Genomic DNA, 25426 nt, shown 5'->3' with positions numbered 1-25426 from the left:
ATATGCCACCTGGACTTGATATGTGTATGGTGTGAAATTTTAATTTTTTTCCAAATAGATTATCCTTTCCTCATTGACCTGCCCTGCCACCTCTGTTATAGATTGTGAGTCCTCATTTGTGGGTCTTTGTCTGGGTTCTCTCTTTTGTTCCATTGGTCTGGTTATACATATTTTTGCCAATTATAAACAGTTTTATTTATTTATTTATTTTTAAAAGATTTTATTTATTTATTTTACAGACAGAGATCACAAGTAGGCAGAGAGGCAGGCAGAGAGAGAGGAGGAAGCAGCTCCCTGCTGAGCAGAGAGCCCAATGCGGGGCTTGATCCCCGGACCCCGGGATTATGACCTGAGCAGAAGGCAGAGGCTTTAACCCACTGAGCCACCCAGGCGCCCGTGTAAACAATTTTAATTATCATAAGTCTTGGAATTTGGTAGAATAATTAACTTCCCTCATCATTAAAGAAAGTGTCTTGACTTCTCTTAGCCCTTTGAATTTCCTCAAATATTTTGGAATCTATCAAAAAACAAACAAAAAATCCCCAAGTCCTATTCAAATTTGCTTGGGATTACCTTGATTCTGTATATCAGTTTTGTAGAGAAATGATGTCCTAATAATAATAAATAATAATAAATAATTTTGTATTATAATATTGAGTTTTTAAGCCTTGATCATGGTGTATCTCTTTGTTTACTTAGGTCTTCTTTATCTCATACAACAAAATTTTATAATTTTCTCTGTAAGATTCATGCATATCCTTTCTAGGTATAGAACCATTTTTTATCCAGCTATATACCTTGCTAAACTCATGTCAATTAAAAATGTGTCTGTGGCGGACACCTGAGTAGCTCAGTAGGTTAATAAGCACCTCTCTGCCTTTGGCTTAGGTCCTGATCCCAGGCCATGGGACTGAGTCCCACATGCTCATCAGGGTACTTGATTCTCCCTCTGCCTGCTGCTCCCCTGCTTGTGCTCTCTCTCTGACAAATAAATGAATAAACTCTCAAAAATAAAAAAGTAAAGTGAAACCTGAAAGTTATTTAAAAGGTGTATCCATGAATTTTGTATTTTCTGTGTCATCTGGATATCATGAATTTTTGTTTCTCCCCTTCCAAACCTTACAGTTTTGTCTTGCTCTGTGGACGGTTATCTTGTATTACTCTGTAGCTTATTACCATTTCTGTTTAACGTTGTACTAATACTGAGCATCCTCATTTTGCTGATGACCTCAGAGGGAAAGCTTTTTATGTTTCTTAACTTCTTTAAGCCTAAGGCTTGCTGTAAGTTTTTTTGTAGACACCCTTTTAATCTGAGTTGCCTAGAAAACAGAGACTGAGACAAGGATTAAGAGTTGAGGGTTTATCTGGGAGGCATAATCCTGGGGCAGCAAGAGAAAAGGGAAGTGAGGCAGGGATGGGAAACAATGTAAGGTGATACCTTATCTTCTTGGCCACTGCTTCATGTCGGGCTGGGGAGGGACTGTTTGGCAGGTATCTTTGGACATAGGAACAGTTTCTCCAGTCAGTAGATAGGAGTCTGGAAGAAGATTTATCTACCTGCTTTTGTCTTGCATCCAGTTTTCCATTAGTCAGTTCCATCTCCTGAGAGAGTGAACTTTCCTTCACTGCTGGGTTGATCATATGCTTTGGCAAGCATCTAGATGTGTCACTACTTTTTCAGTGGCTTTTTACGGAGGGGACTTTTTGGTTGCATTTGACAGAAACACCATTCAGATTAATTTGCTTACAACGGAGTACATCGGGTGCCAGGATACAGAGGGTATGAACAGCCTCTTCGTGTCTTTGATAGATTTTCCACTAAATGGTTGCAATGAGAGTTGACAGCCCCAGGCTCAAATCTTACCATTTAGTTTGGCTCGTGTCACATGTTCCTGCTTGAACCAATTACTGTGTTTAGGGTCAGTGGGGATGCTGGCTGTTCCTGTGTCACATATCATTCTCCTTGGCTAGAGGACAGATGTGATGGTGTCATCCCCAGCCAGTCTCAAGTAATGAGTTCCTTGCCAAAAAGAAGAGGTTTCTAACCAAAAGAAAGAGGGGGAAGGCAAATTCTGGCCACACCAGAACAACTGGTATTCTTTTAAGATTGGTCATTGTAATTTGTTTAGCCTCACTGTAATTATTTAAATATATAGCAATATAGTCAGTTGTACTACCTGTTAAAATTTAAATGTAACTGGTGAATACAAAAATATAAAGAAAAGCAGTGTAATGTGAAGCACCCGTGGATCCCTGTTCCTTAACTTTAAGTTTAGCTCTGAATGAACTTAGTGGCAGCTCAGCCCTCATGGGCAGTTGGCTTGGTTTTCACCATCTGGCTTTCCCAGGCTTCTCTCTGTTGTGGTTCTGCAGCATCATGAGGAGTTTCTCATTTGTCCTCTGTGACCAGAAAACTGCACTCATCAGCCATTTAATGATTTTAATAAACTTTGCTGAAGATGAGGGATTGTGGTAAGGAGGCTAAGGGTGCAAGACTTTCTTCAAGACTCTACTTTGGCTCTCCTCTTTTCCTGTCTTCACATTCTTTCTCTGACTGGAAAGCAATTTCTTCCTCTCACCCTCGTAGAGCAGTTACAGCTTTATGCAGGCTCTCTCTCTCTCTCTTTTTTTTTAAAGACAACTTTCTTGAGGCATACTTTGTATACCATAAATTAATCCATTAAAAAGTTTTTTTTAATTTATCTTAAAAAGATTTAATTTATTTTAAAAAGATTTTATTTATTTATTTGACAGAGAGAGGTATAGCGAGACAGGAAACAAGCAGAGGGAGTGGGGAGAGGGAGAATCAGGATCCCCACCAAGCAGGGAGCCCGATGCGGGGTTCCACCTGGGTTCCTGGATCATGACCTGAGCCTAGGTACATGCTTAATGACTGAGCCACCCAGGGCCCCTACATTTTTTTTTTTTTTTTTTAAGATTTTATTTATTTGACAGAGCGGGAGAGCACAAGCAGGGGGAGCAATAAAAGGAGAGGGAGAAGCCGGCTCCTTACTGAGCAGGGAGCCTGATGAAGGACTCGATCCCAGAACCCTGGGATCTTGACCTGAGCTGAAGGCAGATGCTTAACCATCTGAGCTATCCAGGCGCCCCTAAATTAATTCATCTTAAGTGTACTATTTGATGATTTTTAGTAAATTTACAAAGTTGTGAAGCCATCACCCACAATCCAGTTTTATAGCATTTCCAGCACCTCCCCAGATACCTTGTAGCCATTTATTCTCTATTGCCAACCCAAGTCCTGGGCAACAACTACTGTACTTTCTGTCTCTCTCAAGATTTGCCTTTTCCAAACATATGAAGCCCTTTGTGCCTGGCTTCCTTCACTTAGCATAACATTGCCATGTTTCATCCATGGTGTGGAATTTATCAGTACTTTACTCCTTTTAATGGCTGAATAATACTCCGTCGCACGTCTGTAGTACATATTGTTTATTTGTTCATCAGTTGATGGACATTGAGATTGTTCTACCTTTTGGACATTGTGAATAGTGCTATGAACATTCATGCACAGCTTTTTTTTTTTTAACACCTTTTTTCATTTCTTGTGAGTATATTCCTAGGAAAGGAATTGCTGGGTCATCTGGTATTTTATGTTGAAATTTTTTTAAAGATTTTTTTTTTTTTTTTTTTTTTTTTAAAAAAGAGAACATGAGCAGGGGAGAGAGGTAGAGGGAGAAGGAGAAGCAGACTCCCTACTCAGAAGGGACCCCGATGTGGGACTCGATCTCAGGACCCTAGGATCATGACCTGAGCCAAAGGCAGACACTTAAACTGAGCCACCCAGGTGCCCCTCTGTTGAATTTTTTAAGGAATTAGGAAACTTCCACAGCAGCTACACCATTTTACATTTCCATCAGCAATGTATGAGCCTTCACTCTTTTCCACATCCTGGTAACACTTGTTAATTGTTTTCTTTTTGACTGTAGGCATTCTGATGAGTGTGAAGTGGCATTTCATTTTGGTTTTGATTTGCATTTCTCTAATGATTTGTGATGGTTTTTCTTGTGCTTATTGGCCATTCACATATCTTCTTTGGTAAAATTTCTATTCCTATCCTTCACTCATTTTTAAATTGGGTTATTTATCTTGTTTTTGAATTATAGGAGTTTTTTTTATATGTTCAGAACACAAGTCTTTTTTTAGATATATGAATTACAAATATTTTCTCCCTGTCTGCTTTGTTTCTTCATTTTCTTAATGGTGAAGTTTGAATCACAGAGATTTTAAATTTTGATGAAGTCCAGTACATCTTTTTTTTTTTTCTTTTGTATATCATGAGTTTGTTTTTATTCTCTAAGACTGCTTAATTCATGGTCAAGATTTCCTTCTCTGTTTTCTTCTGAAGTTTTTATAGTTTGGCTCTTATTTTAGGTTAATGATCCATTTGCATTGATTTTTGTGCATAATGTGAGATGAAGATCTAAATTCATTTTTCACCGGGCGCCTGGCTGACTCAGTCAGTGGAGCGTGCAACTTTTGACCTTGGGGTTGTGAGTTCAAGCCCTACATTGGGTGTAGAGGTTATTTAAAAATAAAAAAAGTCTTTACATTCATCTTTGCATGTGACTGTTCTATTGCAACATTCTTTGTTGCAGAGACTATTCTTGGCTTGTTGAATTGTCTTGGTACCTTCAAAAATCAGATGACCATAAATGTCTTTAGTTTTTGATACTCAATTCTGTTTCATTGAACTGTGTGTCTATTCTTAACACTAATACCATATATATATATATTTTTTAAGATTTTATTTATTTATTTGGCAGAAAGAAAGACAGCAAGAGAGGGAACACAAGCAGGAGGAGTGGGAGAGGGCGAAGCAGGCTTTCCGCTGGACAGGGAGCCTGATGCAGGGCTTGATCCCAGGACACCCGGATCATGACCTGAGCTAGAGGCAGACACTTAACTGACTGAGCCACCCAGGCGCCCCAGTCTTGTACTTCTTTTGTTAAATCTGTTTCTAAGTATTGTTTCTGATGTTATCATGGTGGAATTGAAAAATTATTTTTGATATTTCGTTGCTAGTATATAGAGATACAGTTGATTTTGAACTTCTGTCCTCTGCCTTTGCTGAACTTACTAGTTCTAGTAGTTTTTTTGTGGATTCCTTAGGTTTTTCTGCTTACAGGATCATGTTGTCTGTGAGTAAGGAGTTTTATTTCTTCCTTTTCCATCTGAATGCCCTTAATTTGTTTCCATTTCTTTTTTTTTAAATTAAAAAAAAATTTTTTTAAGATTTTTAAATTATTTATTTATTTGACAACAGAGATCACAAGCAGGCAGAGAGAGAGAGAGGAGAAGCAGGCTCCCTACTGAGCAGAGAGCCCAATGCGGGGCTCGATCCCAGGACCCTGGGATCATGACCTGAGCCGAAGGCAGAGGCTTTAACCCACTGAGCCACCCAGGCGCCCCTGGGTTTCCATTTCTTTCTTTCCTTCCTTCCTTCTTCTGGTGCACTAGCTAGAACCTCTAGTACAGTGTTGAATAGTAAGAGCAGACATTCTTGCTTTCTCCCCAATCTAAGGAGAAAAGCATTCAGACTTTCACCCTTAAGTATGATGCTGTTTGTAGGCAGATGTTGTGGTAAAGGGAAGGAGAAGACAAAGATTTGAGAAGTATACGAGAGTTAGAATGAACAGGACTTAGCAACTAATTGTATATACAAGATAGAATTTGTATGTTTGTGGGAGATTCTGGCGCTTTTTTTATGAAGTAGGGTGGAATTGAAGATAAATTTATCTCCTTTTGGAAAGATTGACTTTTTACAGTAAGAGGTTTTCTCCCCCTCCCAGTTTTCGTTTTGGTTGGCAATTTCAGATCAGTTTTAATTTTTCCAAATGCTAAATTTTTAAATTCTTTTTTTTCTGTAGTTTTAAGTTAATATGTTCCATGAACTGGGAACAATGTTATTACCATGTTTTTGTTGAGGAAATTGAGATATGGTAGGATGCTTTAGATCAGAGTGATGGAGTCATCCACGTCTCTTTCATACAGCTTTCTAAATCTTTGACTAAAATGTTATTCCAGAATTGTGTCAGATGGGATCCATGAGTCATCGGCATCTTTTTTTCTTTATCCTTCCCAAAAAGGGATTATGTCTTAAATGTTAAGTGTATTATATAGAAAGACTGTTTCTGTTCTTTGGTTTCACAAATCATCCTCTCTGTGTTTTTGTTTCTTAGGCCTTTGGTGGCTTCTGGCCCATTGTGAACCTGAATTCTTAAAGAATTTAACACAAGCTAACTGACAAGTGACAGGGACTCAGAAGAAAGTTTTATTTAGCCATCCTGGAAAGATAGGAAACAGATCATAACAGTGGTGGTGGTTGTAATTACAGTGTTCCTATTAATATGTTAGTGTGTACACTAGACATTTTCACTGAGTATCTTTAGTTGACCTCATAGGCTAGGTTTTCAAGAACAGAGAACTCATTAATATGAACTGTAGCTAGAATCATTTACCTTTGGAAACTTGCTTCTAAGGAAAGAGGCCTTAGGAGTTTTATGGATCTGAATTCAAACTCTGTCTCTCTATTACTCATAAGCTTGGAAAAGTTACTTTATTTTTGAAGTTTATCTAAAAATATCTGTTTTTTTCTGACTGTAACATAATATATGGTGCTGCAGAAAATTTGGAATACAGAAGGCCCAAAAGAAAAAATAAAGACCATTCATAATTCTAGATTTAGACAAAAATCTCTCTTGGAGCTTGCATTCCAGTCATAATCTTTACAAATCTAGAAATAGCCTAAATGTCTACTAATAGAGACTGATGGTTAAATATGTTCTGGTTCACCCATGTTCTAAACTCTGTAGCAGATCGAAAGCTGGAGAGGACTTTTTAAGAGTGGGGACTCAATGTTCAGATCTTGGCTCTATTCCTTATTAGTTATCTGAATTTAACCTCTTGATACTTAAAGATTCTAATATAATGCCTACTTCACAGAGTTTTTCTGAGGATTAAATGGGGTATAACAAATCTAACACATTATACAGTATCTGGCATATAAGTTGTAAATGCTTGATAAATATTGCTAGAGAATTATTAATTTTATGTGCTCATATGGAATGATTCCCAAGATATATTAAGTCTATAATGTAAGGTATCAAGAAAAGTTTTTTTTTTATTGTATGATGTCACATATGAATATTAAAAAGTAGACACATTTTTCTTGAAGGATACCTGATAAAATATTAAGGGGTTACATTTAGGAAATAGGATTGGGGATAGGTGATGGTAGAGAGGTGTATTTCTTGTTTTTACCTCTTTGTGAGGTTTGAGTTTTTTAATGCCAGGTATATATTCCTTTTGTTTACTTTTTTTTTTTTTAAGATGTTATTTATTTATTTCACAGAGACAGAGGTCACAAGTAGGCAGAGCAGCTGGCAGAGAGAGTGGAGGAAGCAGGCTCCCTGCTGAGCAGAGAGCCCGATGGCAGGGCTTGATGCAGGGCTCCATCCCAGGACCCTGGGATCCTCCTTTTGTTTACTTTTTGAAAGATGTCTTCCTGGGACACCTGGCTGGCTCAGTAAGTAGAGAATGTGACTCTTGATCTCAGGGTTGTGAGTTCAAGCCCTGCATTGAGTGTGAAGTCTACTTTAAAAAAAAAAAAAAAGATATCTTCCTTTATAGATTTATTTTCTTTGTCTTTCCTCTATGTTGGAAAATCTTATTTCTCTGCTACTTGTAATAACTTTATTTACATAATTGTAGAGTTTGAACATAGTTCTGGAACCAGCCCTTTGCAGGTAGGTTAAATAACAGACTGCTTTGAGATAAGTAAACATATCATATATCTTGTTTCAAATGAGTTTCTTGTAGAATAGGGGAGCATTGTGTTTCCGTGTTTCACTTAATAAATGGGATAATGATGTCAGCAAGGCTCTTACAGAAAAGGTTATGTATTTAGAATTCTTCTGTGGATTCAAATTTTTCCCCTCAGCAAATATTTACCTATTTGACAGTAATAGATAAAAAGGGATACTTCCTTGGCCTTTCCCAATCAATTAGAAACAACTGTACTTACAAAAGACATTTGGAAGATTTATATATTGAGTAGTCTCTAAATTCATCCTTCTGCCCTATCTCCTTTTCTCTCTCTGCACTCTCGTATCTGTGTCTGCATTTCTCCCTTTCTCTCTCTCCATTGTCTCAGATACTGAGGATGTAAAGATTAATGGGATGCAGGTCCTGTCCTTAAGAAGCTCACATCAGTTGTTCCATTCTAGCATTCTTTTTTTTTTTTTAAATACTTTATTTATTTATTTGAGAGAGAGACAGCGAGAGAGAGTATGAGCGAGGAGAAGGTCAGAGAGAGAAGCAGACTCCCTGTGGAGCTGGGAGCCCGATGCAGGACTCGATCCTGGGACTCCAGGATCATGACCTGAGCTGAAAGCAGTCGCTTAACCAACTGAGCCACCCAGGCGCCCTCCATTCTAGCATTCTTTCTGAACTACTTTCCAGGGCCGGGGTGGGGGTGAATTATGATTTTTTTCTCTATTCCCATTTTTTCAGTTCAGCTTCGAAAACATTTATTAAAGTACTCAGGATGTGCCAGGCATTCTGGTAGAGGGTACAAAGGTAAATGAAGTCCCCCCTTTTATTGCTTGGTTTCTTTCAAGGAGATAGGTAAGTAGATTTCAAAACAATTTGATAGATGCTATGTCTATAATATTGTTTGGTTATCACATGAGATTTTTTTTTTTTTAAGATTTATTTATTTGAGAGAAAGAGAGAGAGCATGAGAGGGGAAAAGATCAGAGGGCGAAGCAGACTCCGATGAACCTGAAAGCCCGATGTGGGACTCGATCCTGGGACTCTGGGATCATGACCTGAGCCGAAGGCAGCTGCTTAACCAACTGAGCCACCCAGGCGCCCTCACAACAGATAGTTTTTGACAGAAAAGTGCCACCAGATTGAGTTAAAGAATATACATTTTCTTTAATGGCAGAAATTAACCTGTCTTGAGACATTTATACAAAAAAGGAGCCAGCGTTAGCATACTCCAGAAGTAAAGTTTCCTTGTTCTCCCTAATTCCTCAAGGAGGTTGCAGAGGTACCTCTGAAGTGTGAGAATGTGCCAGACCTGAGAGCCAAGTTCTTGATCCTTGACTGTTCCTTTTTCTCTTCCACCATACTTTCATATTTGAGGGTTGTGTTAGTATTCCAGAAGAACCTGCTTTGCAATTTATGTGCTTATATCAAAGAGAACGTTTATAAACATGGGACTTTCCTGCTGCTGTAATCAGACTCCATGTCAGCAAGTCCAGGTTCTTAGTTCATGGTGAAAAGCAGACTGGCCAGTCTGCTGCCTGTCTAAATGAGCCCCCTGGTAACTCCGTTTCCTTGAGTGTATACGGATAAACATGAGTGCTTTGAAAGCACAGAGGCGGCGTAGCTAACCTGAGTGGAACAGAACACATCATCAGGCAGGGCATTCTGGAGGACACGATACACTTCGTGGAGAGTACTTACCTCATCTGTACTCCATAATTAGTTTGCTAGTTTTGTACATTTAGGTAGAGTAATAATAGCTGAAGAGTTTAAAGCTAAATTACTGACATCATTTGCGTCTCTAAGATATAAGGACATTTCCTGCATTACTGTAATACTGCTTTCACACATTAAAAAAAAAAAACAATAATTCTTAATAATGTAATACCTGTCCATGTTCAGGTTTTTCATTATTCCCACAAACGTCTTGTAGCTGGTTTGTTCAAATCAGGATCTAATTAGGTTTGTTCAAATCAGGATCTAATTAGGAACCATTCATTACATTACAGTTAGTTATATCTCTTAAGATTTTTTATTTTCCCCCTTCTTTTAAATAGACTGTACTTTTTTTGGTCTGAAGTCTTTTTTTTTTTTAATGCTAAAACTTAGCCCACTGTCTTTATTTATTTATTTATCCATGACACTGATTTGCTGAAGAGACTTACGGTGCATAATGACCTGCCTTCTGGTTTTTATCTGATTGCTTCCTTTGGTACCAGCTTGTTCTAGTGTTCTCTGTAGATGTACAGTTTGATTCAATTCAGGGTAAACATTTTAGGCATACTTAGTATCGTACTTAGTAGGTGACACAATGTTGCATTTTTTTAATAGATTGTTTTTGTTTTTTTCCTGGTAAATTATTGATTTATTCAATGTCACTACTACTCCTAGTAAAGCCTTTATTTGCAGGAGGTAATCATCTGTATTAGATGGTAATGAATATTTTTTAAAAATTACAAGTAGAAAAATATGACCGGGCTTTATATCTAAGGTGACTACTTTGTGATATTTGATGTGTGTATGTATACACACACATCACACACACATATATACCTACATATACACAGACACATACATACAAACACAATAGGTTACATATATCCTGTATTGTAATGTAAGCCTTACTTTGTCCTCTGGGTCCTACTCAGAAAAGGTTGACCATTTTTAGTCTAGAGGAACTGACTCATTGTTTGTGAGCTATGCCATATATCTGCACTCCTTGGCGTGAGAACACCTTATCAAGGTAAATTCCCATCTGTTGGCATGGATAACTCTTCACTGTTTCACATATTGGGGAAACCATGTGTGATAACACAAAGGAACCAACAGCTGCCATCATACCAAACTCCATGCTGTATCTTGGTTAAGGTTCTTAAATATACTCCTTTGATTTTCCATATTCATTCCAGAAAGGATTGAGGGCACCCCATTTTTATGTTGTTATTTGCAAACACTTTTGCTTTGCTAGTTCTTGTATTCGATCTTCATATACTTGTGAGAAGAGGTCCTCTTCAGATTTTGTTCTGTCTCGGTAAACAGTTTCCCACCTTATGTCTCCATTTCTTCTCTGTGCTTTAGATACATGGACTACATGTGGCCATCAAAGTACGCTGGGGGTCTGGAGGCTCGTAGAGCTTTATACTCCTCCTTTTATATTCTTCGTATAGAATGGTCAGAAAGTAGCTTCTGTTCCATAGAGTCTCGAGGGGCTTATAGTTAAAGAGAAGGAAGCCTTTGATGATTAATATGGGAATTTGTTAGCATTTCCAGAGTCTATTGGTAACAGTGAGTGTCTTGGGCTTTTTGTCCAGCAGGAAATGGTGGGTATCATTTTTTCCATGTTGAATGCTTTAAGCACATCATACAGCAGAAATCCATCTGTATTTGTCTCTCTCTCATTCTCTGGCTTAACAAAATCATCCTGAGATATGATGCTGCAGTTTGGAAGGTAGTTCTACAAATTCTTAGCTATGTTGTCTTCCTGCCATTTGTCACAGTACTAACTCCAATGACAAATGTTTTCATGATGCTTTGAAATCATGTTTTCCTGAAGTTTCCAGGTGTCAGTTTGAGTTCTCCCAAGCAAAGTGGCAGAAGCCCATAGTCCCTCCTTCCACACCTCTAATCTATTATTTTCTAATCTATTGTTTTCTTTGTTTTGCTTCTCTTTATCTTTAATGCCAGCTAGACACAGGGTAGAACTGTGATTCAGCCCGTCAGTCACCAGTCTTGGGCTTGGGTAGTCATAGCACTGATCAGCTGTTCTTTTCCTTTTTCCTTTGGGGATTTTTAGCCAGCCCTTTTTTGCCTTGTCTCTGATATATTCTCTTACCTGGTATAGTCCATGGTATATCCTCTTACCCTTCACTTCTTCCCTGACTTCTATTTTATGTGTAAACAGTTATAGTTCCAAGAGATCTTATTTTCTTATTTGACATAGTACATTGCAGCTACTCTTAGTGACATTCTAGTAGAAGCTCACACTCTTCAGTTTTGTCTGAACTCTCCTTACTGATCTTTTTAATTAACATTTATTTATTTATTTATTAGTTATTTTATTTTTTAAGTAAGCTCTACGTGGGGCTTGAACTCAGGACCCCAACATCAAGAGTGGTAGGGTCTATAAGGCTCCCCTCCCCTTACTCACCTTTACTAAGGTTTTACTTCTGGTCCCATGAAGAATGAGTAGAGATGTGAGAGGCCCAGATTGGTCTTTCTGGATATCATGGGTTAGATGGGGCATCTGAAAGTGGGAGGAGGGTAGAGGAAAAATTAAAGAGAATAGAATTTCCCTCAGGATGTGAGTCCTTTGTTGGTTATTTCCAATGTCCTGTGGTGAATGGCCTTAGTGTATTCTTTTGTGAAAATTGTAATGCATATTGATATAAGGCAGGGGGATGGGGGGGTGGGGAGGAGCTTGTAGAAATGGTGAGAGTTGGTAAGGAGACAAATAGGTCAAGTATTCAATCATATTCTTTAGGGACCGGAAGAAGGTATTCTCTTATAATTTAGGAGCATAAGTAACTATGGAATTTTTGACCTACCCTTTCCACTTTGCGGTTAATATAGTTTTAAAAAGATTTTATTTATACTTGACAGCGCATGAGCACATGCACAAGCAAGGGGAGTGGCAGAGGTTGAAGGAGAAGCAGACTCACCACTGAGCAGCAGTCCTGATGTGGGGCTTGATCCCAGGACCCTGAGATCATGACCTGGGCTGAAGGCAGACTCCCAACTGACTGAGCCACCCAGGTGCCCCTGCAGTTAATATTAATAGGTTATTAGATGTAAAAAAGACTTCCCTGTATTTCCCTACTATAGAGCTATCATTAGGAGTAGGGAAAATTATTATTATATTGTTATTTTTAGGTTTTATTTATTTGAGAGAGAGTGAGAGAGTGAGAGAGAGCACAAGTGGTGGGGAGAGGCAGAGGAAGGAGAAGCAGACTCTCTGCTGAGCAGGGAGCTAAATGCAAGGCTCCATCCCAGGACCCTGGGATTATGATGTCAGCTGAAGCCAGATGCTTAACTGTCTGAAACACCCAGGTGCCCTGGAGTAGGAAAAATTATATGGGAAAAGGCAGTCTACAGTGGTCCTCATTATCCACAGTTTCACTTTCTGAGATGAGCCTCAGTCAGGGAACAGATGGTCCTCGTCCTGCGGATTCAGCATCTCTCTTCTCAGTAGTAGATTAATGCCCCTTACCTCATCTCATCACATAGGCATTTATCATCTTCTATCATCACAAGAAAAAGAGTGAATACAGTATAATAAGGTATTTTGAGGGACCACATTCACTTAACTTTTATTACAGTATAGTGTTATAATGGCTCTGTTATTGTTGTTAATCTCTTACTTTGCCTCATTTGTAAATTAAACTTTGTGGTAGGTATGTACATACAGGAAGAAGGATATAGATAGGGTTAGGTACAATCTGCAGTTTCAGACATGCAGGGGGTTTTGGAACTATTCCCCATGAGTAAGGAAGGACTACTGTCTAGTAAAGAATTTTAACTAATACCAGGAACTATATTCGTCATATTTTTTGTCTTGCATACTTTGGACCATAGTATGGCTAAGAGATACTATTTTTCATTTGGGAAGATTTCCTCACTACCATTCCATGAAATCTTCTCATACATCTTCTCAGTGTAAATACATCCTTTGTTTCATTTTTAATCATTTTTATTGCTGTTATAGCCCATTTTAGAAATGCTTTTTATTTTTTATTTATTTATTTTTAAAAGATTTTACTTATGTATTTGACAGACAGAGATCACAAGTAGGCAGAGAGGCAGGCGGAGAGAGAGGAGGAAGCAGGGTCCCTGCTGAGCAGAGAGCCCAATGCGGAGCTCGATCCCAGGACCCTGAGATCATGACCTGAGCCAAAGGCAGAGGCTTTAACCCACTGAGCCACCCAGGCGCCCGAAATGATTTTTATTTTTAAATTATTACTAATTTTCTTTTTTTGGGAAATTATGTAATGTAGAAATAAGACAAATATTTGTAGCATGGGGATTATCTTTTGTTGTATGTCTTTGTTAGTCAAGAAAAGATCATCTCTTTTTGAGGTAATCATATTTCATTTATTTTAAGTTTCACTGTTTAACATCTTCTGAAATCAAGATATGTGTTCCAATTAATTGATGTTATTATGGTGGTTAATTGGCAAGGTTTTTCTTTATTAGCTGCACATGAAGTAATGGCAGGTCTTAATAATTAATGACATCTTGAATTTGATGAAATTCTGATAACTCATGGTTTAGCCCCAGAAACAATGAAATAATGCAGAGGTTGGTAGACTGAGTTGAGTAGCACTGAGGAAGAGACACATAAAGAGACATAGACATAGTCTAGAATATTTATTCTACATCTCTTTGTGAAAAAGCTTTTTCATATTCTCATCTAAGTCTTGACAAAAGGATCAGGAGATTTTAAGGCCTTTAAACGCAATAAAGAACACACAGTATATAGGCTTCATTAAAAGGTCCACGGAGAGGGGCCCCTGGGTGGCTCAGTTCATTAAGTGTCTGACTTCTGCTCAGGTTGTGATCCTGGAGTCCCAGGATCAAGTCCCACATTGGGCTCCCTGCTCAGTGCAGAATCTGCTTCTCTCTCTCCCTCTGGTCCTGCCCGCTCCTTCTCTGTCTCAAATATATAAGTAAAATCTTTAAAAAAAACAACAACAACAAAAACAAACAGAAAATGTATAAAAGGCCTAAGGGGAATCCCAAACTGAAATGAACTTTCTTGTCTTTTCACATCTGGCGGAAAGTACAGAGATTTCCTTTATATGCTTCCCCAGCAAGTTTCCCTTATTTTTTTTTTTTAAGATTTTATTTATTTATTTGACAGACAGAGATCACAAGTAGGCAGAGAGGCAGGCAGAGAGAGAGGGGGAAGCAGGCTCCCCACCGAGCAGAGAGCCCAATGCGGGGCTCAATCCCAGGACCCTGAGATCATGACCTGAGCGGGAGGCAGAGGCTTTAACCCACTGAGCCACCCAGGTGCCCCTCCCTTATTATTAATGTCCTGCATTAGTGTGGTACATTTTATAATTGATGAGCCAATATGGATATATTATTATTAATGACAGTCCATGGACTACAGTGGGTTTACTTTTGTGTTGTACATTCTGTTGGTTTTGACAGATGCATAAGGACATCTGCTTACCATTATAGAATCATACAGAGTAACTCATTGCCCTAAAGAGTCCCTCTACACTACTTACTTATCCCTTCCTTTTCCTACCCCCTCTAACCCTGGCAACCCCGGTTTTTTTTTTTTTAATTGGTTTTATAGTTTTGCCTTTTCCAAAATGTCATATAGTTGGAATCATACACAGGATTTTCAGAATGGCTTCTTTCACTTGCAGTATTCTTTTAAGGTTCCTCCATTATCTTTTGTGGCTTAATAACGTATTTCTCTTCATTGCTGAATAATATTGCATTGTATGGATGTACCTCAGTTTGTGTATGCATTTACCTGTTGAAGGATAAACTTCTAGGTTTTAGTAATTATGAATAACAGGTTAGCCTTTTATAAAACACAGAAATGGTCTAAAGTACCTAAAAGCACCCATTAAAAAAAGCTGAGCTAAATCAGTATCTTGAGACTTACTTCAAAAAATATGGCTCAGTAAATATGTGTGGAATGGTTGAACATGAAAAATGAAAGGAGGTCTGGAAGAGAAGGTGGGGGAAAAGATTGTATCACAAATCTGGATAATTTTTGGAAAATGAGATTGTTCAGAAATTCAGCTGGAGATTTGGATGAGGACCAAGATGTTTAGGGCTCTGAATTCAGACTCTGGCTTGCTAACACTGCAGAAAGTATCAGGCTGTCCTGGAAACTAGGTCATTAGACCTATTTTAATTTATTTGCAGTAGAATGATAGGAGAAAGTAGGGTTTAGTTTTTGGAAAAGAGTAAAAAACCCCAGAAGGCTAGTTTTATAAAATAAGGAAGAGGACAGTCAGTGATCATAGTGTAGAGGTTAGATATTGACTACAGAAAAAGAAATGCACAAAATCTGTGGATGGTGGTGTTTATTTTGTGTTCTTGAGTTGTAATTTCTTTTTTTTTGAATTATAATTTCTGTTTAATAAAAGTGATACTAATGTGAGGAAGTTATTAGTTATGAGATTTGGAACTCATTGAATATTTTGTTTTATAGTTTTGTGAAATATAAGGAATATGGATATTGATGAGGTTGAAGTAATTTGAATTTCTAAAATATTTTTGTTTTAGAAATGCTATGTAAATAAATTTGAAATACTAGTATGCCCCCAAGGGTTAGCTTGAAGTGATGAAACTTTTAAACTCTATTCCTAATTGAAATAAACTTAATCTGTTGTATTGTGGTAATGCTTTTGTGTTTTACTTCATTTATACTTCAGTAATACTGTATATTTCATAACATACAGTAATATACATAATATGCAGTATTACTTCAGTAATACTGTATATTTCCTAACCAGTCATCTGTTTTGAGTGTTGCATGTTCAATATTTTAGGAAAAACATTGATGAATGAAACCACTGCCTCTTGTTTATATAGAGCTACATAAAATGTGGAATGATAACTAGGAAGGAGGAAAATGCATTAGATTATAAATGCTCTAAGAATTTTAATGAAGGGTGGTATTATTTTTAGTTGGGATGAGCTAAGGTGTTTGTATACATGTCTTGGTATTTGAATTTAGCCTAAAACTAGTTAAGAATTGAATTTGTGAGTATAGGAGAGAAATATCTTTGTGGGAAGCAATTTATATTCACTCACAAGAATTTGGGAAAGGACATGCAAGGCTGGAAAGGTGATTAGGGTCAGATTATGGAAAGCCAGAGTATTAAGGATGATTTCTACTAGTTAAGTAAAATTAAGAGATAGTTTTCTGGGGCATGAATGTGGAGCTAGTGATATTAGAAAGGAAGGAGGAGTTTTTTTCCTCCTAATTCTTTGTTTATAAATATTTTAGAATTTATATCCTTAAGATATGTACAGTTTAATATATATGTACATATGTATATATACATATGTATGTGTGTGTGTGTATATATATGTCTTATTATAGCTTCCTGCTGTGTTGAAAGCCAAAGTATGTTTCCTGAAATGCCAGATACAAAAAAAGCCTTCTGTAAGTTGGCTGTCACTTTTGTGACATCAGCATAAGATGTTCTACTGTATTATAGACAGTATTTACTGAAGTATTTTATGAATTTATGGCCCTGTTGATACTCTTGAGATTTTGTTGGTTTTTATTTTTTTAATTTTTATAAAAGATTTTATTTATTTATTTGACAGACAGAGATCACAGGTAGGCAGAGAGGCAGGCAGAGAGAGAGGAAAGGAAGCAGGCTCCCTGCTGAGCAGAGAGCCCAATGTGGGACTCGATTCCAGGACCCTGGGATCATGACCTGAGCTGAAAGCAGAGGCTTTAACCCACTGAGCCACCCAGGCGCCCCGAGATTTTGTTGGTTTTTAAATGAATATTTAATATACTTAGTTTGCCTCCATTTTAAACGTGGTTGTTTTCTTTTTAAGTAAAATATTTACTTTCTTTGTTATAGAACTGTGGCTGCTGAAGTCAGGAAGCAGATCTCTGGACAATACAGTGGTTCTCCTCAACTGCTCAAAAACCTCAACGTTGTTGGCAGTATATCCCATCATACCACAGTAAGTAACATATTTAAAATATGGGATGTTAACTGGCACGTTACTGATGAGGCCATGAAAAAATAGGGCAAAGACAAGCCAGTGGATTGGGTTCTGTCACTAGTCTCATAATGTTATTTGTTGCCACCTTTCTCTTTCCTGAAATTTGAGTTGGGTAATAGGGTTAGGAGGTGTAATACAGGTGTTGATTTCCTAGTCAACTCTGAAACTCGACCTTCGGGATTTATCAACTCTGGAATTTTATAGTGAAGACTCCCCGTTCCAAGGTGATTCATTACAGGAAAATTTAGGAATCTGTTCTGGGACTACGTACTGAAGGAAATACTAAATAATTACGTAGATTTGTAGTATTATCTGTCCCCTTTTATAGAAGGGAATATACAGGTAGTGAATCATTGCCTTAACCAGTTACTATGTCAGAATCATAAGCATATGTGTTCTTAATAAGGAAACTGGCATGTGAGGATAATTAAATTTTAGAGAGAAAGCTTGAGCGGATGGGGAGTGGTGGTTGGGGGAGTGGGTGGAGGAGAGGAAGAGGGAGAGGGAGAGAGAAAATCCTAAGCTAGCTCTTGCAGGGGCTCTGTCTCTTGACCCTGAGGTCATGAACTGTGCAGAAGTCAAGCCACACAGGTGCTCCAGGATAATCAATTTGATAAAAAACTGGTACTTACTAGTTATAGTAAGAATATGAATTGGAATATACATCCATTTGTCAAAAACTAAAAAAGTAATTAAGAGCGACTTGGGTAGGGGTACCTGGGTGGTTCAGTGGGTTAAACCTCTGCCTTCAGCTCAGGTCATGATCTCAGGGGCCTGGGATCGAGCCCTGCATCTGCTCAGCAGGGAGTCTGCTTCCCCCTTTCTCTCTCTGCCTGCCTGTCTGCCTACTTGTTATCAACCACTGTCAAATAAATAAATAAAATCTTAAAAAAAAAAAAAAAGTGACTTGGGTAGAGTTATGTATTAACACTTTTTTCATTTAGGTAAGAAAGGATACCAGTTATTAAAATACATTGTATGCCAGAACATAATAGTTTGATTACCTTGTGATAACATGTTTATAATGTTTGCATTATTAAAAATTTTAAAAGATGGAGTTTACATTTAACAACAGTAACACATTGATTGGAGAAGTTTTAGAATATATGCATTTGTAGGTGATTTCAATGTACATGGAGGTGATCCTTTTAATACCCTCTCAGAGTCTTGAACTCCGTTTTTATAGTGATATTCTATGTCCTGTGTTATACCTCAGCCACTCACTTCTGTAGTCATGCCCTAGATTGGCCATTATAAATAATCGTGACCCCTCTGTAATCTCAGTTTTATGTTTCTTACTCTCTGGCTACTGCTTCTTACCTTTCTTGTTCTCTTGTTCTGGTATCCTTCTTAAAATTTGTTTTTATTTTTAAGTAGGCTCCACACCCAGTGTGGGGCTTGAACTCATGACCCTGAGATCAAGAGTCAGTCGCACGCTCCCTGATTGAGCCAGCCAGGTGCCCGTCTTATTCTGGTATCCGACTCCAACTGTCCTTCACCCCCAAAACCTAGAATCCCATGGTCCTACTGACTTTTTCCTGCTCCTCACACTTTCATGTTTTCTTTTCTCTCCTTACCAAACTTAAATTATTTGATGATCATTGTAATGACTCTCTTGCATGTAACCTTGAATTCCTTAACTTCTCATTTCACTGGCACAACCTCAGTGCTGTTCAAAATCCAGCTCTCCGCCTAGTTCATACCTGCACTTGGGCAGCTGAGTGTCTGGAGAAAAATAATCCTAATGAATGGTCTTCCTCAGTTTATGAGCATTCACTCATGAAGGCTTTAACATTTCCAGGCAGATAGTATGTTTTCCCAGTTCATTCATTTCCCCACTGTTACAGTTTGCTTATTTCGTGCCTCCTACTCTTTTTTTTTTTTTTTTTAAGATTTTATTTATTTATTTGACAGAGATCACAAGTAGGCAGAGAGGCAGGCAGAGAGAGGAGGAAGCAGGCTCCCCACTGAGCAGAGAGCCCAATGCGGGGCTTGATCCCAGGACCCTGAGATCATGACCCGAGCCGAAGGCAGAGGCTTAACCCACTCAGCCAACCAGGCGCCCCTCGTGCCTCCTACTCTTAAGCCCTAATCGCTTTTTCCCATTTTTACTCCTCAGATAATTTGGCTTCATATTGTACTTGTGAAAATTGAAGCAAGTCAGAAAAGAACGTCCACATACTCCTACCACCATGTGTATTCACCAGTTGTCATCTGTACCCATGTAGTCTACCTGTACACCTGTGACTCTAGGTGAACCACTCGTGGACAAGCGGAGGGATGAGTCAGTCCCTACTTGACTCAATTATTGAAATGCTCCCCTTTAGTAATTCTCCCTTCTCCTTTATCACCTTTCCTCCCTATTTACCCAGTCATTCCCATCAGTGTACAGACATGCTGTTATTTCTCCCATTTAAAAAAATCCTTCTGTTTTGCCCTACTTTTCTACCTGTCCCCAGCCTTCTGTATTTCTTTGCTCTTCTTTGCAACAGAGTTCCTTCAAAGGATTGTCAGAGCTTCCTGACATCAATTTGTCTTCTTGTATTCTCTTTGATAAAGTATTTTTAACTTTTGGGGATCTTTAAACATTCATAGAAATAGAAAGACAAGTATAACCATTGATATTTTCTTACTTAACAACAATGCTGTTATCACACTTAATCAAAATTAACAGTAATTCCTTGGTATCATCTAATATCCAGTACCTGCTAAATTTCCTTGATTATCTCATAAATATCTTTTTATAGTTGTTTTATTCAAATGGAGTTCCACATAAAATCCACAGATAGCATTTGGTTTTAGCTCACTTGTGCTAAAACAAAAATAAAAACAACTAGTTTCTTCCTCCCCCAACTTCTAACTTTGTTTTTATGCCATTGAGCTTATTGAGAAAATTGAATTAGTTGCCTTATAGAATTGCCCATTTTTTTGGATTTTATGTTTGCTTCCTTGTAGATTTGTTTCTCTATCTCCTTCATTCCCTGTGGCTGACTAGGATTCTGGTTCAACTTTTTTGAAATTTCTTCCTTATAGACTCATTTCTCTATCATTCATATTTCCTCTAACTGTTAGATTCTGGTTTAACTTTTTTTAACAGCATTATTGGAGTTTGAATCACACACCGAATAGTTAACCCATTTAATTTACAAATCAGTGGATTTAATGTATTCACAGATGTCTGTAACCATCCCCACAGTCATTAGAACATTTTATCACCTCAGAAACTCTTCATCTGTCACCTCTTAACCTCCCATCCCCAGCCCAAAACAACCTCTGTCAAATACCAGAACTTTTGATGGTGCACCAGAAAGGATTGAAAGAAATCTTAACACTAAATATGTCCTCCAAATCCCAACACAATGATTGTTGAAGAAAGTGTGGTACCGTTGCCTGTTAGAGGTTCTGTAGTGCTTCACTATTGCTTCTCATCACCCTTTAACCCTGCTTACAGCCCAGCCATGCTCTTTCTTTTTTTTTTCCAAAAGATTTTATTTACTTTCTTGTCAGAGAGAGAGCGCAAGCAGAGGGAGAAGCTAGGCTCCCTGTCAAGCAAGGAGCCGATGCAGGACTTGATCCCAGGACCCTGGGATCATGATCTGAGCTGAAAGCAGCTGCTCAACTGACCGAGCCACCCAGGTGTCCCCCAGCCACAGTCTTCTAGAAAATCATGTTGTAATCTCTTCCCTTGGGTCAGTAAATACAGGATCTTTCCTTGGAGTCTTGCAAAATAATTTATAGTTATAATCAGCTCATCACCACATTCCAAGACTAACCCAAGCAGCTGTCTCTGTTGGGCATCAGAGGGAGGGGAGGTAGTTGTAGCAAAAATAAACTTGATTCTGTGATCCAAGTCTAGCTAACACCGCCTCTAGAAAGCCAGTGACCTGTGTGAATTTGGGAAACAAGATCGTTTTTTGGTGTTTTTAAGAAAGTGTCACAGCTTCCTTCCCTTCCCTAAGACTTACTCATGTATGGTTGGTCATTCTTTGAGGAAAGATTAATTTTGAATTAGATATATACAAGGACTCCCAGCTTTTGTCATTATTTTCATTGAATATTCATTTGTGACACTTTGAATCCTGAATGGTATGCTGCCCTAGAAATAATATCTGGGCAGAGAAATAGGACCTAAAAATTTTTTTTTAAAAGTTGACTTCAATCTATCTGTCTGTCTATCTATATTGTGATAAAATATATGTAACATAAAATTTATTATTTTAAAAATTTCTTTTTTTAAAAATTTTTTTTATTTTAACAATTTCTAAGTGTATAATTCAGTGGCATTAAGTGTATTCACAATATTATGTAATTATCACCCCCACTATCCATCACCGCTGTCCATTTCCAGAAATTTTTCATTATCTGAAACTGAAACCCTTTAGACCCATTAAACAGTAACTCCCAGTTGCCCCCTCCTCCCAGTCCCGAGTATCCTCTGTTCTATTCTATAAATTTGTCCGTTCTATATATCCTATAAAGTGCAGTCATACAATACTTGTTTTTTTGTCTCTGGTTTATTTCACTCAGCATTTCTTCAGAGGGTTGTCCATGTTAAGACTCAATAATATACCATTGTATGTGTATACCACATTTTGTTGATCCATTCATCTGTTGATGGACATGTTGTTTCCATGTTTTGGCTGTTGGTGTATCACTGCTGTGAACACGAGTGTACAAGTGTCTGTTTGAGTCCTATTTGCAGTTATTGGGGGGAATACCTAGACTTGGAATTAGATCATAGGGAATTCTGTTTTTTGGTATGATTATTTTGGGAACATTTGAAAGGCTTCTGATTTCTTTATATCTTCTCCTAAACTTGTTTTCCATTTTTTTTTAAAGATTTTATTTATTTATTTGACAGACAGAGATCACAAGTAGGCAGAGAGACAGGCAGAGAGAGAGGGGAGGAAGCAGGCTCCCCACTGAGCAGAGAGCCTGATGCAGGGCTCGATCCCAGGACCCTGGGATCATGACCTGAGCCGAAGGCAGAGGCTTAACCCACTGAGCCACCCAGGCCCCACTGTTTTCCATTTTTTTATAATAGCCATCATAATGGGTATGAAGTAGTATCTATGTTTTTGATCTGCATTTCCTTCATCCCACAAATTTTGTTATGTTATTTTTTCATTTAGTTCAACGTATTTTATAAATTTCACTTTTCAGACTTTTACAATTCATGGCTTATTTGGAAGTATATTGTTCATTTTCTAAGTGGAGATTTTCCTGTTATCTTTCTGTTGCTAATTTTTAATTTGTTTATATTACGGTCAAAGAACAGACTGTGATTTTAGTTCTTTTACAATTGTTGAGGTTTGTTTTATGGCTGGGGATATGGTCTGTCTTGGTATATGCTTTTTGGGCTTTTGAAAAGTGTGTTTATTCTGTTGCTGTTAGGCAGACTGTCTTATAAATGTCAGTTAAATCCTGTTGGTTGATGGTGCTGTTGAGTTTTACCATATCCTCATTGGTTTTCTGTCCAGTTACCGATCAGTTGTTGAGAGAGAGGTTTTGAAGTCTCCAGTTTTAATGTAGATTATATCTTATTTTTCCTTTCAGTTCTCTTAATTTTTCACATAATTATAGCTATTTAGTACCATACACCTTTAAGATTGCTGTGTCTTCAGGGCGCCTGGGTGGCTCAGTGCGTTGAGCCTCTGCCTTCCGCTTGGGTCGTGATCCCAGGGTCCTGGGATCGAGCCCCACATCGAGCTCTCTGCTCAGCGGGGAGCCTGCTTCCCCCTCTCTCTCTGCCTGCCTCTCTGCCTACTTGTGATCTCTCTCTCTCTCTCTCTCTGTCAAATAAATAAATAAATAAATCTTAAGGGGGGGAAAAAGATTCCTGAGTCTTCTTGTTGGATTATAGCTGTTATCATCAGATAATGTCCCTTTTTATCTAATACTTTATTTTGCTCTGAGGTCTGATTTTATTTTTTAATTTTTTAAAGATTTTATTTATGTATTTGAGAGAGAGACAGTGAGAGAGAGCATGAAAGGGGAGAAGGTCAGAGGGAGAAGCAGACTCCCTGTGGAGCTGGGAGCCTGATGCGGGACTTCAATCCTGGGACTCTGGGAACATGACCTGAGCTGAAGGCAGTTGCCTAAGCAACTGAGCCATCCAGGCCCCGAAGGTCTGATTTTAATATAACCACTTCAGAATTCTTTTGATTAATGTTGTATGGTATATCTTTATCCATTCTTCTATTTTCAACTTCCTTATATTGTCTTATTTGAGGTGAATTTTTTGTACACCATACAGGTGGGTCATACCATTCTGCTGTTCTCTTTTAATTGGTGTATGCAGACATTTACATTTAATATTATTATTATTTTGCTATGGCTTTAGTCTGCCATTTTATTTTTTGTTTGTTCTTTTTTTTTTTTTTAATTAATTTATTTGAGAGAGAGAGAGCGAGAGAGATCATAGAGGGAGAGAGAGAAGTGAACTCATTGCTAAGTAGGGAGCCCGATGTGGGACTTGATCCCAGGACCCTGAGATCATGACCTGAGATGAAGGCAGATGCTTAACTGACTGAGCGACCCAGGTGTCCCTGTTTTTTTGTTTTTCTATTTTCTTTTTCCAATTTCCCTCTGAGTTACCTGAACATTTTTTTAGATTTCCATTTTGATTATCTGCAGGCTGATTGAGTGCATTATCTTTGTATAGCCTTTTTAGTGGTTGCTTAGGTATTATATTTACATAACATCACAAAACTAGTGTTGACATTTTAACAGTTTGAGTGAAGTCTAGAAATCTTATGTACCTTTCTGTCCCTTTACCCTTTATTGTATTATATATAGACCGCCTCATATGCTATCCCAACAGTAAGAGGAAGAAGTACCTTGGTATTACTGAATGAGTAGATGCCTCTACGTGGTCTCCATTGACACTGTGGAGGTGGGAGGCTCATAGCTCCTAGTAGGTATGAAAATCCTGGTTCCCTACTCTGACTTCTTTGAATCCATGCTTGGTGGGGAGTGTTGGATGCCTTATTACAACTTTGAGAGGGTGAAGTCTAGCTTTCCATTTGGTCTTGCTTGTGTAGATATTGGTGGGTCCACAGTTTTTCATACAGTGTTTGGCTGAAGTAGAGTGGTTATTGTCTAAAACTTTTCTGTTTTGCTGGGGTGCCTGAGTGGCTCGGTCGGTTACACATCTGCCTTCAGCTTGGGTCATGGACCTGGGGTCCTGGGATCGAGCCCCGTGTTGGGCTCCTCGTTCAGTGAGGAGCCTGCTTCTCCCTCTCCCTCTACCTCTCCGCCTGCTAGTCCTGTGTGAGCATGTGCGCTCTTACTCTCTGTCAAATAAATAATCTTTAGGAAGGAAGGAAGGAAGGAAGAAAGAAAACTCTTCTATTTCGCAGTGCTGCCCCTCTCTTGGTCCTTTGGCTGGGGAGAAAAGGATTTTATTGGGGTTTACCCTCCCCTGACTCACCCCATGCCATGTGTCTTGGTGTTTCTGGTTTGTGAGCCTTTCTAGCTCCAAACAAGGCAAAAAGAAATTTTAGCTAACCCACTGTTAACACCATTTCTTGAGTCCCGAGGTCCCTGCTGATTTGCCTTTTTCTCTACCTCTTAGTCTTCTATTGTTTATTTTGTATAAACTATCCAGGATTTATAGTTGTAATTAGTGGGGAGAATAGGGAAAAATATGTGAAATATGTGTATGTGCTAGTGACTTTAAACATTGAACACTTTTTTGAGTGCTGACTGGCCATTCCTGTGTCTTCCTATGTGAATGCCTTGTCAACTTTACCCCTGATTTGGGAGGGTGGTTTGTCTTGTTATTATTGAGATATAAGAATTCTTTATATATTGTAGACACCAGTCCCTTGTTGAATATGTCTTGTGAATATTTCCTCTTACTGTGAATTGCATATTCATTTTAACTAGTTTTTGATACGTGAGATTTTTCTCTTAC

The 25426-nt window shown here is 38.2% G+C and overlaps 1 protein-coding gene and 1 pseudogene across 13 annotated transcripts in view; one reads left to right on the top strand and one right to left on the bottom strand.

Annotated features, from left to right (window-relative positions):
- The window catches only part of DOCK7 (dedicator of cytokinesis 7), a 205118-nt gene that overhangs the window by 9184 nt on the left and 170508 nt on the right, over nt 1-25426 (top strand). For all 13 annotated transcript variants that reach the window (XM_032844881.1, XM_032844877.1, XM_032844886.1 and 10 more), the window contains exon 2: nt 17361-17466. In XM_032844881.1, coding sequence (XP_032700772.1) covers nt 17361-17466 — 106 coding nt within the window. The remainder of the gene's footprint in view (nt 1-17360; nt 17467-25426) is intronic.
- LOC116859534 lies at nt 10724-11316 on the bottom strand (annotated as a pseudogene).

This window comes from Lontra canadensis, unplaced genomic scaffold (assembly GCF_010015895.1).
Source record: "Lontra canadensis isolate GAN:19392208 unplaced genomic scaffold, GSC_riverotter_1.0 scaffold158, whole genome shotgun sequence".
Lineage (NCBI taxonomy): Eukaryota > Metazoa > Chordata > Mammalia > Carnivora > Mustelidae > Lontra > Lontra canadensis.
The sequence above is the reverse complement of the archived record's forward strand: the minus strand, read 5'-3'. Positions and strand labels throughout refer to the sequence as shown.